Source organism: Daucus carota, chromosome 1 (assembly GCF_001625215.2).
Source record: "Daucus carota subsp. sativus chromosome 1, DH1 v3.0, whole genome shotgun sequence".
NCBI lineage: Eukaryota > Viridiplantae > Streptophyta > Magnoliopsida > Apiales > Apiaceae > Daucus > Daucus carota.
This window is the reverse complement of record NC_030381.2, coordinates 30,634,677-30,648,583: the sequence shown is the minus strand read 5'-3', so window position 1 is coordinate 30,648,583 and position 13,907 is coordinate 30,634,677. Positions and strand designations below refer to the sequence as shown.

The 13,907-nt window shown below is 34.1% G+C and overlaps 2 protein-coding genes across 2 annotated transcripts; both read right to left on the bottom strand.

Annotated features, from left to right (window-relative positions):
* Window positions 1–1,504: 1,504 nt before the first annotated feature.
* LOC108227583 (GPN-loop GTPase QQT1) lies at window positions 1,505–12,935 on the bottom strand. The gene is made up of 13 exons (XM_017402819.2): window positions 12,668–12,935; window positions 11,309–11,353; window positions 11,151–11,230; window positions 10,506–10,580; window positions 8,600–8,703; window positions 8,334–8,490; window positions 8,149–8,236; window positions 7,289–7,361; window positions 7,079–7,209; window positions 5,103–6,545; window positions 3,053–3,322; window positions 1,954–2,358; window positions 1,505–1,880 (listed from the first exon to the last, which is right to left on the bottom strand). The coding sequence occupies exons 1-10, from the start codon at window positions 12,757–12,759 to the stop codon at window positions 6,485–6,487; spliced, it is 906 nt and encodes a 301-aa protein (XP_017258308.1). The 5' UTR covers window positions 12,760–12,935; the 3' UTR covers window positions 1,505–1,880; window positions 1,954–2,358; window positions 3,053–3,322; window positions 5,103–6,484.
* LOC108227596 (NAC domain-containing protein 60) lies at window positions 2,224–5,576 on the bottom strand. Its single transcript, XM_064085960.1, has 3 exons — window positions 5,103–5,576; window positions 3,053–3,322; window positions 2,224–2,358 (listed from the first exon to the last, which is right to left on the bottom strand). Exons 1-3 carry the CDS (start codon window positions 5,574–5,576, stop codon window positions 2,224–2,226), a joined length of 879 nt encoding a protein of 292 aa, XP_063942030.1.
* Window positions 12,936–13,907: the final 972 nt, after the last annotated feature.

Genomic DNA, 13,907 nt, shown 5'->3' with positions numbered 1-13,907 from the left:
TTTTGAAATTTTCTTTTTCTGAATAAAAATATGTAATCAAAATTTTAATTTACAAAAAAAATCAGTTAAAAATAATAAATTTTATCACCCGATCAACCCACCTAAAGATACGTGCACAAGTCAAAAGTGTCATATAAAAAAAACAGAGAGAGTAATATTTTTATAATTTTTTTTCTAAATAAAAGTATAACATAAATATTCAGGAAAAGAAAATTTTAAAAATATCAATTTTAAATATGTGGTCGAAACTACTAAAAGATCGCCCTATATAAAGGATCAGAGAGAGTAGTATATATAAGGAAATAACTACTCTTAAGTCTCTAATCCAACAGAAACCCGTTAAATAAAAACCAAACTTTTTAGGTATCAATTTAATTTTTATTTGAAAATTAGAGAAATTAAAAAAAATAATTAAAGCAGATGTGCCAGGGTTTACAAGTGGCGACCAATTTATGTGGATGTTGATAGAAACGGGTTAATCAGAACAGGAAAACAGATTATATGATGCTGCTTTAGATGTTTGGAATGAAACCTCAACTTGAAGCTGCTCCAAGCCTCCAACTGGTTCATGTGTATTTTTTAACTTTTTTTTGCCAGAACTGGTTCATGTGTATTAATAAGTGAGCGTTGCATATCATTCTACAACGAGAAACACAGTTAAATTAAGTATACACCGAGCTACAAGTGTTCTGCAACAAGATATCAAAGTGCAAGTCAGAGACTAGTTTAAACAATTGCCGCCAGGGATGTAGTGCTTCATCAAAACATTGCAACAAACCATTGGAAACCAGAAAAAGAGAAACATAAGCATCCTTAATTAAACAATTCAATTTCCAGAAAATAAGGACAAATGACAACACCGATAATAATCCCTATTTGTGTTTCATATTATTATTATAATATTAAATTCAAAATCTATAAGCAAAAGATAATGAAAAAATATGGGAAAGTGGGGGGAAAAAAATGGGAAGTGAATACTTAAACATTGAAAACAAAATGAGAAAATGAATGTGAAGTGAATACTTAAACATTAAAAACAAAATGAGAAAATGAGGAATGATTAGTCTTTACCTATTTATGAAGAATGAAAACTGTATCCTGAACATTTACGAAATACCGAGTGAATTAAGCTCATAGTTTAGGGCATCATATAACTATTTTGTTGGAGATGCTCTACGAAGTTTTAAGTCAAACTTCTGCCGTGTAAACTTATAAGCCAACTCCTAAAACACAAACCCAAAATCTAACCTCTAGTTGACAAGGACCTGAGTTGATCCTAAAACACAAAACACTTCCATCTTCATCTCTTTCGAGACGTTCACCTAGATGATATCTTCATCCCCCAACCAAATTTCAAGATAAAACATCATCTAGGTGTAACCCCTGTTCTATGTTGGGACATTTGTAAAATCAAAGCAAATGCAGAAATATATCAAAACAAGGTAAAGAAACTACTGTGGAGATGAAACAACTAAGAGGCATGGAGAATTATTCAAAGACAGAGTGGAGCTAAAATAACAAGTAACTATATTAGTACTTGCTAAAAACATAACTCGCTCACACTCGGAAACAAAGGAAGTGTAGTTACTAAATTACACATGAAAGATTATGCAGTCTTCGATAACTAAATAAGTTCCATATAGCAAGCAAAATCCAAAGAGTTTTAGTTTCACCATCCGACCAAATCTACAAAGCATAAGTCATATTAAAGAATGCAACGAAAAGGAAGATCTCAACACAATTATGAGCTACCATTGCAAAGATATTGGAATAGATGCTCAATCCCCATAAGCAGCTCAAACTGTGTGTTTCCATCTTCCCCATCGAACTCCTTTTATCCAGCATAGCTAATATTAGTTGTCACAAGGACGAGATCATATCTGAAGAAGGGGAAATATTAGCAGTATGCTTCATGAAAAAAAAGTAAAACAACTAATGCATCTTCTGTACTACCTGAACTGGCAGATCAATCCAACAATGACACAATCAACTACATAGTTGACATGTATCATTTTTCAGTGTGCACACACCTCCTGAGACATCTGCCAAATTCAAAATCTCTTGAACACGAACGTTTTCAGAAATAATTTAATTTGACATCAATATTGATGCCCATATATATCCTTCGTCAGGTTTGCCACCATTATAACATTTCCATAGAAAGTTAATTTGGCATAAATAATGCCCACATATATCTCTTTGAGTATACGTCTTTCTTTAACACTAGTCAATGCCAGGATACGGAGAAAGAAGATCATTCAACTCCAGAAAATCATCTTCTAAAATGGCTGTCAGTTGCTCAGCAGTCAAGGGATCAGCCATCATGCCTCTAGCACTTGCATGTCCAGATAATCCCAACTAAACAATAGAAAAGAGAGTAAATTATTAGACGGAGTTGGTATATAAAAACATGTATTCAGTAGATATGTCATGCATGGCCTAGTAGTAAATCAAATATTAGACTAATGATTCTAAAACCTTCCAACACTGATATTTAGAAATATGTACATGTTTAAAAAACAAAAACATAGGTACAAGACCAAAGGTTTTGAGATGAATGGTAACATCACATAATTTTTTATTAATCCAAAAGGCAGCTTTCTAGCAAGACCATGATCAAATTTAAGCAATACATAATTAGAACTTGAACCTCACAGAGTCAGAAGTCAATGTCCAGTCTCAGTTTTTTTATGACATTAAAAAATGCACGTCGCGGTAATTTTGGAATTTTTTTTATCAATATACTGTTTCTTCTACACGCATTTATCATTTGTATTCCAATAATGGAAAATGTCAAATAGTTAGGATTGAAAAAAAAAAAGAAAAAAGAATCCGGGCATAGTTACTAGGATGCACTTCTACTTCTGCAAAACACTAAAAGGATAAAACACTCCAGTGACTCAGATAGTGAATGAAAAGAAAAGGAGGAAAATTGTAATAATACTGTATCTATCATTTCACTTTTCAAAACAGATTGAAAATAGAAAGCCCATCTAGGCAAAGGTGCATTGTGTAATTTGAACACAAGATGATAACATGCTTGCAATCATACCTGCAAATCCACTGGCCAACCAACGACTACATTGTCTGAACCCCTAACCAGTTCCATTGGATACCTCACAACTTGATTGTTGCGATGTGGAGAATTCCTTCCCAGCATGTTAGATTCCGAAGGGACCAAATCAACCGTGCCATCATGCTGGATGCCAATGTGTCGAACTTTTGCAACACTATCTTGAGCGCAAGAACTTAATGGGCGCTCAGATGTGTTAGTATTACTTTTACGACTCTTGACAAAAATTCGGCACAGTACGAAAGAAGCCTACACACAAGAATAGGAAAAACTTCAAATACAAATATACCCTTCAAATTATCAGAATTCATGTCTAAATAATAAGTAGAACAAGTTAGTGAAGGGCTGAATGACAGCCACAGTCAAGTGGTGCGAATATTGTGTAATCAATAAACAGGTAAAAAGGCATGTAAATTAATAATAATGATAATGAAATAGAAGAGCTTACTGGTCTGCCTGGTGTATACAAATTTTTTTCAAAATATGAGATCACTACATCCACACATGAAAATTAAGTAACATTGACTAGTAACAGGACACTTTCTGTGCATCCTACACATCGCAAAATAAAATTTAAAAAAAAAACATACTGGTTTCCCTACTATATACAAAGATTGAGCAAAAAATAAGGTTTTCTCCATTAAACTAGAAAACTAAATAACTTTTACTAGTAACATGACATTTTCTGCTCAAATCTACAAATGTCTGGTTGATAACTCACTCAGCCATTAACTAGTAAATATAACATTACATTTTTGGTGCATCCTACACGTCCCAAAAAGGAACTACCCTACCTAGTGTATCCAAAGATTAAGCAAAAAATATAATTTGCTACATTACCAATAGAAAACGAAGTAACTTTAACTAGTAAAAAATGAAATGTCTGGTTAATAACATACCTCCTCTGACCATTAACCAGTAACATGACACTTTCTGTGCATCCTACGCATCCCAAAATATATAAATAAATAGAAGAACTTACTGGTCTGCCTAGACTCTAGAGTATCCAAATATTAAGCAAAAAGTAAGATTTGCTACGTCTACTATAGAAAACTAAATAAATTTGACTAGTAAAGAATGAGATGTCTGTTTAACAACCCCCCGCCCACCCCAACCCTCTCACATACAAAGACAGGACAATCCCACATCCCATGCGCCGAGAAGACATAAAGCTCCAGGTCTTTGTTGAGTTGTAAAGGTTATCACAGAGTTGATCACCAGGAGTTGAGATTTGAAAAGGAAAAAAAAAGAGAGAAAATTTTCAATGCTGCTCTGCCCTAACTAAAAGGTAAAAGTGGCCGTCAAATTACCCAAGCTAGAGAAAGTGTCTAACAGTGATTGTATATGTAAATGCAATGTTATGATTGCATACAAGTTTTATGAATTAAGTATACACTAATTTGTACTTGTTAATCTAGGCACTGGAGCCATCAAAGCACAGTAAACATAGTATACAGCTATGTCTTGATTGTACGGTTGCTTCATTTTACTAGTTACTATCTCTACTTGTGGGCTCCACAATCCACATACCAAAATCAGTACTACATTTTATTTTGTTTCTAGATCTTCACAAATCTGGTGCAGAAAATTACACACAAGAAAACTAATTTATTTATGGAGTTCAACATTAATACCTTTTTGGGATATGCACTATTCCAGAATAAAGCTAGATCAAATTAGGTAAGAGCAAAGGTCTTTATAAGTAAACTTAAAGAAAGAGTGCTCACTATCTTCATCAACAGTTATCAACAGACAAAACAAACCAAACAAACATGGCAAAGCCATATAGTATTTCTAGAACGTTTTGCACAATTGATCTTATACCTGCTTATATCACTACCCAATTTATAAATTTACATAACTAAGCTCAATTTCGATTCCTTTAACAAACTTAGCAGCAATTTCCAAATCACATTAACATATATAAATTACACACACATTCTAAAACATCGAAAATAATCATAATCAATACGAATATCCAAATACGCAGAAATTGACAAACATTACAAGAACAAATTCCGAAACGTACCAAATGGGGCTCAACAAGGGCATACTCATACATAAACCAATCTGTCCTCGCCCCGCCTTTCCCCAAATCCCCCAAATAAAACACGAAAGCCCTCCGCGTCCCGATCACAACATCCCCCAGCACCACATCCCTCACCCTCCCAGTCCTCTTCCAGTAGCCAGCCCCTCCCCCTCTCCTCCTCTCCTCATCCCTAACCCTAGCCACCACAAAGCAATAATAATGCCTCTTTCTCCCCCCTTTCCCGAACCGAAAGCATATCGAATCAGGCAAATTGAACGGCTCGTAATCGTACAAATTGATCTCCTTGATCACATCGGGGATTGAAGAATTGTCGCGACTGCTTCGCGGAGCGTGTTTCTGGGTGAGGTAGACGGAGAGGAGATGCTGGTCGGAGGGGAAGAAACGGCAGCCGGGAGGGAGGAGAGACGGTGGGGGATTAGGGTTTGGAGAGGGGAGAGTGAGATGATCTCCCATGAAATTGGGAGATGGGTTTGTAAGTATATGTGTAAGTATAATTGTTAATAAGGGTTTGATTTTAGGGGAGAATGAGAGATACTGTGAGGGGTTTTATAGTGGGGGGACTGAGGCCTGAGGGTGAGGGAGTAAAAGAGGCGTAGCATTCAAGCTTTTCTACTTGCCAGCTCACCCCTCTATTTATTTTTATTTTTATTATTAAATAAATTCTATTAAAAAAAATCCCGAAAATGAGTACACATAAGTCTAATCGAAAAATGAATAAAAAAGGCAACCCAACATGACGATTATACAAAAAAATTACAGATGCTAGACTCAGCTCAAATATCAAATGGATACATTTCACAGATGTTATGTTTCTTTCGAAACATGCCTAAAAATTAAAAAAAATAATTTAAAAAATACGTAGGGAATGCACATTAACATATTTACCGAATCATCTATTTAAAAAATAAATCATATAATTCGAAACCGGGGATCATCTAATCTGGATAGAGTCTTGTAATTACCAAAGAAATTCAAGATCTGTAACATGCAAAAAAGGGCCGAGTAACCCAAGTACAAAAATCCTTCAAAAATTAAAAAAAAAAACCCAAGTAACACTTTCGTTCTGCCGATAAAAATACCGAAGTAAATATATAGGCATCTGCACACTGTTTTCTGGCATATTAGCCAGCCATTTCAGTTGTTTTTGCCATTCCATTGGTCCATAACTCCATATTACGCTCCAGGGAATATCCATTACATTATAATTAACTGAATCTTCTTCTTCTATGATGATAATAATTACATTACTGTCTAATGTGCGAAAGAAACTCAGGAGAAGTTAAAAATCCATTTTCCTACAATCACAGGCAGTGTACATGTTTCTGTTGAAGATACTGCGGATCAGTCCCAAGCACAGAACGCTAGTCATCAACATCAAAATTATCATCATCCTTCACGTACTTCTCCTGCACTGCTGCAACTGTGAAGAGCTGCGTTAAGCAACACAAAAGTGGACCACTTATAAAGCCAAGACATAATTAACTACTTAACGTATCAAACGCAAAAGTATAAGAAAGAATTGATATTTAAAATAGGCAACATAACGGCAATATATGAAGCCAACTACTAGTTTAGCCATGTTATGAAGAACTTTAAAATAGAAACAGTACATTAAGTGTTTTATAGAAGGATTGCTACTAAGGTATATACTAGCCGGAATGCAACATTGGTTGTGCTAACCAGCTGGTGCACGTTCCAAGGTGATGCTCAGCTTTAAAACCTGCCAGATCTTTCCTATATATACTACTCACCTCATAATACTTTTTACTAGAATGTTAGCATGTACCAATAAAAAGAATTGCACTATTCTCCATTATACTAAGATATTAAGATTCACTTTTTAAAACCAAGATATTGCAAATACGTAACTGAATGTTATTCTGATCAATGATATAACGAGCACAGAAAACATAACGAGAAAGATTTCAACTGAAAAGAAACAAATAAAAGGATATCTGTAATAATCAAAATCAACAGGACCAACTGCAATTTTGCTGAACTCTGCGGCACTGGCATCTATGCCTGCAAATATATATCCATTGCACTTGTCAATCTGCTTAACCAGATTTCCCACGCTCTCTTTATCCTGAAACACAAACGGTAACAAGAAAGCTTTCAATAAACATACGCAAGTAAGAAACCAAGCGAAAACAGACAATACAAACCTGAATGTCCAAAGTTGAAAAATTGACGAGACTAAAGTCTTCTATCACATCACACAGCGCCTTTGTCAACTTCCTGCGATGAAAATATTGGAATATTCCCAAACGTAAGGCTGTCTCAATTATCTGATAATTTAGGTGACTGCATCTGTTATGTCCAATAACTGAAACAGAAATTACCTCTTAACATTCCAGCCACAGCCCACAAGTGCTGATGACTGGTGGCATTAAATGTGAAACAAAATCTAAAATATTTATAGTTAAAAAATGCAAACTTATCGATTGGAAGTTTTAAAGAAAATAAACAACAATGCTGCCAAGTACTGAACCTTTATAGCTGTGGAAAACAGGTTCAAAATTAAATAATAGTATGATACTGATGATTGGTTCTTAGCTCAAGATGTTCAGAGAAGTAAAACAATTTTCAGAAAAGTAATTCTTGTTTAATCTTATCATCAATTAGAAGATTCTTCATTTAGATAGACAAAGTTTACTATGATAATGCTAAGCTACAAAATCTCTTAATTATTTCATATCTCAATTAAGTATATAAATCATGATACTTGTTCCTGTTACTCATAACATCAACTCAGTCTCACAACAAGAAAATAATATTGTGATATCTTGTACAACTTTTTTAGCTTTAAAAAATTAAGCATAGTTTAAAGCACAAGTAGAAGAATGCAGAGTGCAAACTATCAATTAGACCTTGCTAATAGTACCTTTGCATTCATGTCTCAGTATACATGATATGACATGGAGCTAAAACTTAAGGCAAGAAACAGCTCCAAAGAATTACAACTGAAATGAACTACAAAAATTAAACACAAACTTATATAGACATTGGTTATTTATACACCTACCTGTACTTGGCAGATCGAGGATCCTGAGCGAGTAGATTTTGTAAATAGGACAAATCTTCTACATCCGTATAAAAATCAAGATTAAAACCTGTGTAACAATCAAAATGGTAATACATAAGGTGAGTAACACAAAATGAGTCAACTGAAGTTATCATAAGATGTCAAGGAAAACGCAATGATCTGACCTAGCTTTCCATAGCTTTCAATAAGATCCATTTTCGACAAAACATTGATGTGTGGGAGTTCCAAGTGTAGCATGGTTGATAAGGAGAGAAGCAATGCACTGACGTACTTTCCAGGATCAGTGCAAAGATGGGAATCAATCAAATGAACTGCAGCCAGCTGCAGTGAGACAAAGAAACTCCTTTAAGGCTACTAATATTGCATCAGAACAACCATAAGTCGGCCCACTATTTCGTTATATTCCCGTTAATGCTTCATAAGCACATACCCGAAGATTCAGCTTCTTTATGAGCTTCATGATGACACTCTTGGCATTGTCATGAAGAAAAAATAGCTCTACTTGACCAGGAAAATCAAAAAGAAGATAGTGATCTGCATAATCATAGTAGTATTACTCTTAAGTGAGATCTTCATGTTGTACATAATACAAATGACATAAGCTAATAGAAGAATCCGGTAATCAAATTACAATATACAAAATGTAGAAGCACAAAAACAATGCCAATACTTAACAAGTTTGTTATATAAATATAAGAGCCCCGACTTCTGCATGAAACCTACAAGCTATCTATAAAGTTGAAACCTTACAGCACAATCAATTCCTTCTCTTGAAAAAATGAAACCCAGTGACTGTCATATAAAAAAGTATATGATTCTGTCCTTTCATAAATGAATTGTTTAATTCACACTTCAGGAAAACAGGTGTGCTTAATGGTTTGATGCATGGACAATGACTGTGTGACAATTCACAATTTATCAACAGAAAGGAATTGTCTTGATATATCATCGTTAAAACAGGAACATTTAAGTGCAGTACTTCACTTCACACAAATGGCGATGCAGCACAGATTTTACAATTAAGAATATATGAAGTAGAATGAAAAATAACAATAAACTTGGTGTATTAACAGCAGGAAATCTACTACCCCAAGGATTTCCCAATCGCAAAAGAGAGAAAATTTATAGATTGCAACCTATGGAAGAGACTCAAAATCAATAGTCACAAGACAATCACTGTCTGTGTATCAGGTCTGAGATGATGTGGGGATTATAATTTTATATAGGGATTAAACTCTAATAGAATAACATGATGGCCTAAGGCCCAAGCAGTTGAGCTTATTACAACTAATCCGAATGTAATAAAGTACTAGCCCCACATATAAAACATATACATAGATACCTTTAATTCCCTCTACACTATTTATATAAACTAAATAAAAACATGCATGTATATTTTTCACTTCCGTTCCACATCAAATGATAAACTCTAAAAAAAGACCAACCAAAGACTGCTGATAGTGCAAATATGATATATGCACTGCTAAAAGTGCATACTAGTGCCTGGTTTATTCCTTCATTTTGTGCTTATAGTTTTAATTTAGTAAGCTTTAAGTGATCTGTATTGCCAAAATGTCAGCTCAAAATTGTAGGTAAATCTTGGTGTATAGTGCTTTTACATTAGCAGTGAGTGTCACACTTGTGAACAATTATGAAATAAAGAATTAGTTTTCTGATCCCATTTGAATTTGGTTGTTTCAAGTATGCTTGTACAAATTTGGAATAAAGGTTTGTAATGATATAGACAATAATTTCTAACAGTTTCAGATCTAGTTTCCTCTTTCACACAAATTGGGTGGGAACCACAATAAAAAGGAACAACAATTTGTTCTCTGTTTAAAGCAAGAATTTTTATTAAACACAACTTTTGTTTTACCTGTAAGTATGAGAAGCCAAAACTCTTTTCAAATTTTGCCTATATCATCATTGTATATCATATTTTATAAGGCTTGAGTTCTATGGAGACCACTTTTTCATTGCAGACCTTGGAGACTATATATGTTCTGCAAGTAGAACACTGCAATATATTATTACACAAAACATGTTATGCTTGCAGACTTGCAGTACATATATAGTCTCTGAGGTCTTCACTAAAATAGTGGTCTCCATATAACTTTTTCCTATATTATAATATGTATAGTGAAGATCTTCCTTTATTGTAAATTGAAACTTTTGCCATGTTCAGACATGTGTTGCATTATCCAATTGCATGACATATCTCAGAAATGTACATATTTACCAAAGTAGCACATCTATTATGAATATAATGAACAATAACAAATAGTAGCAATTAACTGGTTAATATCAAATATAGGTGATGGTATAAGTGAGCCAACCTTTTAGAAGCGGCTCCAACTTGGACTGCAACCAATCAATGTTTTTTGCTAAGTAATCCATGCAATATACAAGGCCTATGTCACATACAAAATCAATTAGGTAAATTTTTATTTAAAAAAAAAAAATCGATTAGGTAGAATCACATAAACAACTTTAAAACAAAAATTGGTTTGGAAACTCCATGTGTGTATCTTAAGGGCTGCAACAAATGTCTTTACAATGCAGTCATGCATAAAGATTACAGCCATATACATAACCAAAAATATCAGTCTCTATGCACAAGAGCTATAAAAAACTACATATTGTTGGGTACTCAAGTAAACTACAATCAGGCCACTTCTAGAAATCTCATCATGGACAACTTTAGTTAGTGTACTCACCACAACCAAAATGCCTTTTATAATTTAAAGTTTAAACTAGTTGTGGTAAGAAGGTGTGATGAGATATGAGCATGTGACAAAGATAAACGAAATCCTAAATGGGGAATCCAATGATATGTCTTCATTGCTCTAGTGCGGAATTCTTCAGAAATGAGGCTACAATTGGAGAGGATGCGGTTCCGTGTATGGTATCTAAATTTTAGAAAGAAGCTTATCTATGCAATCTTAACAAATTTCGATACACATTCCTAAAGACCACCTCACCTCCATTTGGGCCAAGAGAGTGCTCATTCATCACATCACTGAGTTTTATTAGATCCTCAATGTTCACCGCACAATCATATCTGTATATATTATGGAAAAACCAAAAAAAATAGAAAATATCACATGTAAGCCAGCAAATTTTTATATGCAAAGGATACGGTAAAGAATCATTTGCAGGATCCAGATTGATAACAGCAACCTTCCTGCATGCAAACAACTATTTAGTGACTACTGAAATAATTTAACATTGCACACAGATAGTAAAAATATTATTGGTGGCAATATCAGGCACGACCCGAAACCCGACCCGACCCGACCCGACCCAAAACCCGATTCACTGAGACAAAACCCGAAAATCACCCAATTGACCCGAAATGACCCGAAATTAGAATTTCATTTCAAATAACTTCAGTTTTTAGTTTTATTCAATTTTAAGTGATTTTAGCTTGATCCAAAATCGACCCGATTGCTGACATGAACACGACCCGTTATCCGAAATTGCCACCCCTTAAAATCTTTGCTTAACATATACTTAAATATTACGCATCCACTTTGCAATACAAAATCAGTTACTAATATTCACTGTCACTTCTTGGATACCCTAAATCCCGATGACTATAAAAATTAACCTTCTTTTTTTAATACCTTTCATTTCATGGAGAAGAATTACCCAGAAAAGAGAAATGTAAAGGCCTCCCAAGTCCCAACATTAATTAGCCTATACAATATCATTTTATTTCCAAATATTCCTCTGTCTACTTGGCAAGTTGCTTAAGTAGTGAACAGAAACACAAGTTCAGAACATGTGCTATGTAAACACTTGAGAGAGTAAAATATATAAGTAAAAATGCCTACAAGTAAAAGAGTTTAATTAATAATTTATATATAAAACTAAACTGTTCAACTACAAGATTAAATATCTGTTTCAACACAAACAAAAATATATAGTAACAGTCGAGTGCGGAGGGTAAAACTGCTAACAAATTCAAGAAACCAAATACCCGTTTCCTACTTTTATAAAATTAAACTTGCGAATCAATTTCAAGTCATAAGTTGCTATTTGAAAGTCATACCAAAGAAGTCTGTTTGACAAAGATGCCCTAATATCATCATTATCATTGTGCGATTACAGTTTCAAAGATGTGCAAAATGTGAACCGATTTCTGGTATATTTTCCGTAGCATTTATTGTACACATATGTATAATGCTTTTACGATACAGCTAAACTCGTACAATCAGCTTTAACGCAGAGCAGCATGTCAAGCACAAGAGCATCTCCAACAGCCTCTTAAATGTCTTAAAAGCCCAAGTTCCAAACAACATCTATAGCTAAGCTCAATTAAGTTTTCAGGCAATAGAGCAAACAGGTGGTGGACCAGCCAAACAAAACAGTATGAACAAAACCCTAAACAATTACCTTAAAAGCCCAAGTTCCAAACAACATATATAGCTAAGCTTAATTAGTCACCCTCAATTTTTAAACAAAACAAAATTAGGGAGAGAGATGATGAAAGTACCGTCCAATAAGCGGAAGAAACTGAGACATGCCATTGCAATAAGTAGTCTTGCCGGAACCAGGTGGTCCGATTACTACTTGTCCAAACACCATCCTCTCCTCTCTCTGTCTCTGCAAAACTCTCCCGTGCTTGTGACTTCACGAGTTTGTTATTGGGTTTTCAATTTTTCATAAAAGTACGAGAATTTATACACCTCTTTGAATTTAGAAGCACGTGATTTCACTGGTTCCTGCTCGTTTAATCTTGTTTCACCAGTTACAGGCTTACAGCAGATTAAATGGAATTAATAAAAATTGCACAGGAGCACGTTTGGATAACCCAGTTTTGTGTTTATCCTCCGTTGTCCCGGGATACCTGGTTCGACTTTGGGTCACCCGAAAATTATTTAAACATATACTAATTTGTAAGGTATATAAGTCTGCGTTGTCAAAAAAATAAAAATTGCACATAATATAACAGTTTTCTCTGTCACTAAGAAAAATACTTTTCAATATCATTTAGTTACACATGTAACGCAGTGTGTTTTTTAAAATACAAAATAGCGTTTTGTTTTATATATTAGACGCTAAAGCATATAGTGTTATAATTTTTAAAAAACAACATAACGATATATCGTGTAGTATTTCGGTACCCTCCTTAAAGAACTTCATAATCATCAGATCTTCTGATTATTTTTTTTATGTGACATGGCCCTTGGGCTCCCCTTAATCTCAGCAATAAAACTCATCAACGAGCTCTTTTTAGCAACATTCAAATAGATAGTGTCTGGTTACAGATCGAGTAAGCAATTACCTCCCAGTTCGTGAGCTTAAAAATCTTCGTGTGACGTTTTACTTTTTAAAAATGTTGCATAATGTAGGGTTAGATTAGGGTTATTCAACGCTTTCGTATAACATTTTTTGTTCTAAAGCAAAACGCTACATGATGTTGCGTTAATAAATGGTATTCGATATCATATTTTTGAGTCCTGCTATTCGGGACATTAAAGTTGAAATTATGATAACAAGGGTCAACATCCCAATTTTTGTGGGACTCCTAAAATTTAATTAATTAAAATAATATATTTTATATATAACAACTTACTAATAACATATTTTTAAAAAATACTTAACCATTAAACATTACTAAGATGTCATCGATATTTTCTCTCTAATTATTAGAACTAAGAGGCTTGGCACAAGTGTCGTCTCTGTTTTGACATCACTAGAACGTTATTTTGTTTTAGTCATCAATGATGCTT

What these genes read in the sequence shown, in the direction of transcription:
- LOC108227596 (XM_064085960.1), bottom strand. Translation starts at nt 5,576, where the DNA reads ATGGGAGATCATCTCACTCTCCCCTCTCCAAACCCTAATCCCCCACCG. An exon ending in CCCTTGTTGAGCCCCATTTG is followed by an intron (nt 3,323 to 5,102) that starts GTACGTTTCGGA and finishes TCTTGTGTGTAG; the next exon opens with GCTTCTTTCGTACTGTGCCG. An exon ending in GTTGGCCAGTGGATTTGCAG is followed by an intron (nt 2,359 to 3,052) that starts GTATGATTGCAA and finishes TCTATTGTTTAG; the next exon opens with TTGGGATTATCTGGACATGC.
- LOC108227583 (XM_017402819.2), bottom strand. Translation starts at nt 12,759, where the DNA reads ATGGTGTTTGGACAAGTAGTAATCGGACCACCTGGTTCCGGCAAGACT. An exon ending in TGAAAGCTATGGAAAGCTAG is followed by an intron (nt 8,237 to 8,333) that starts GTCAGATCATTG and finishes ATTGTTACACAG; the next exon opens with GTTTTAATCTTGATTTTTAT. An exon ending in TTTCAACTTTGGACATTCAG is followed by an intron (nt 7,210 to 7,288) that starts GTTTGTATTGTC and finishes TTTGTGTTTCAG; the next exon opens with GATAAAGAGAGCGTGGGAAA.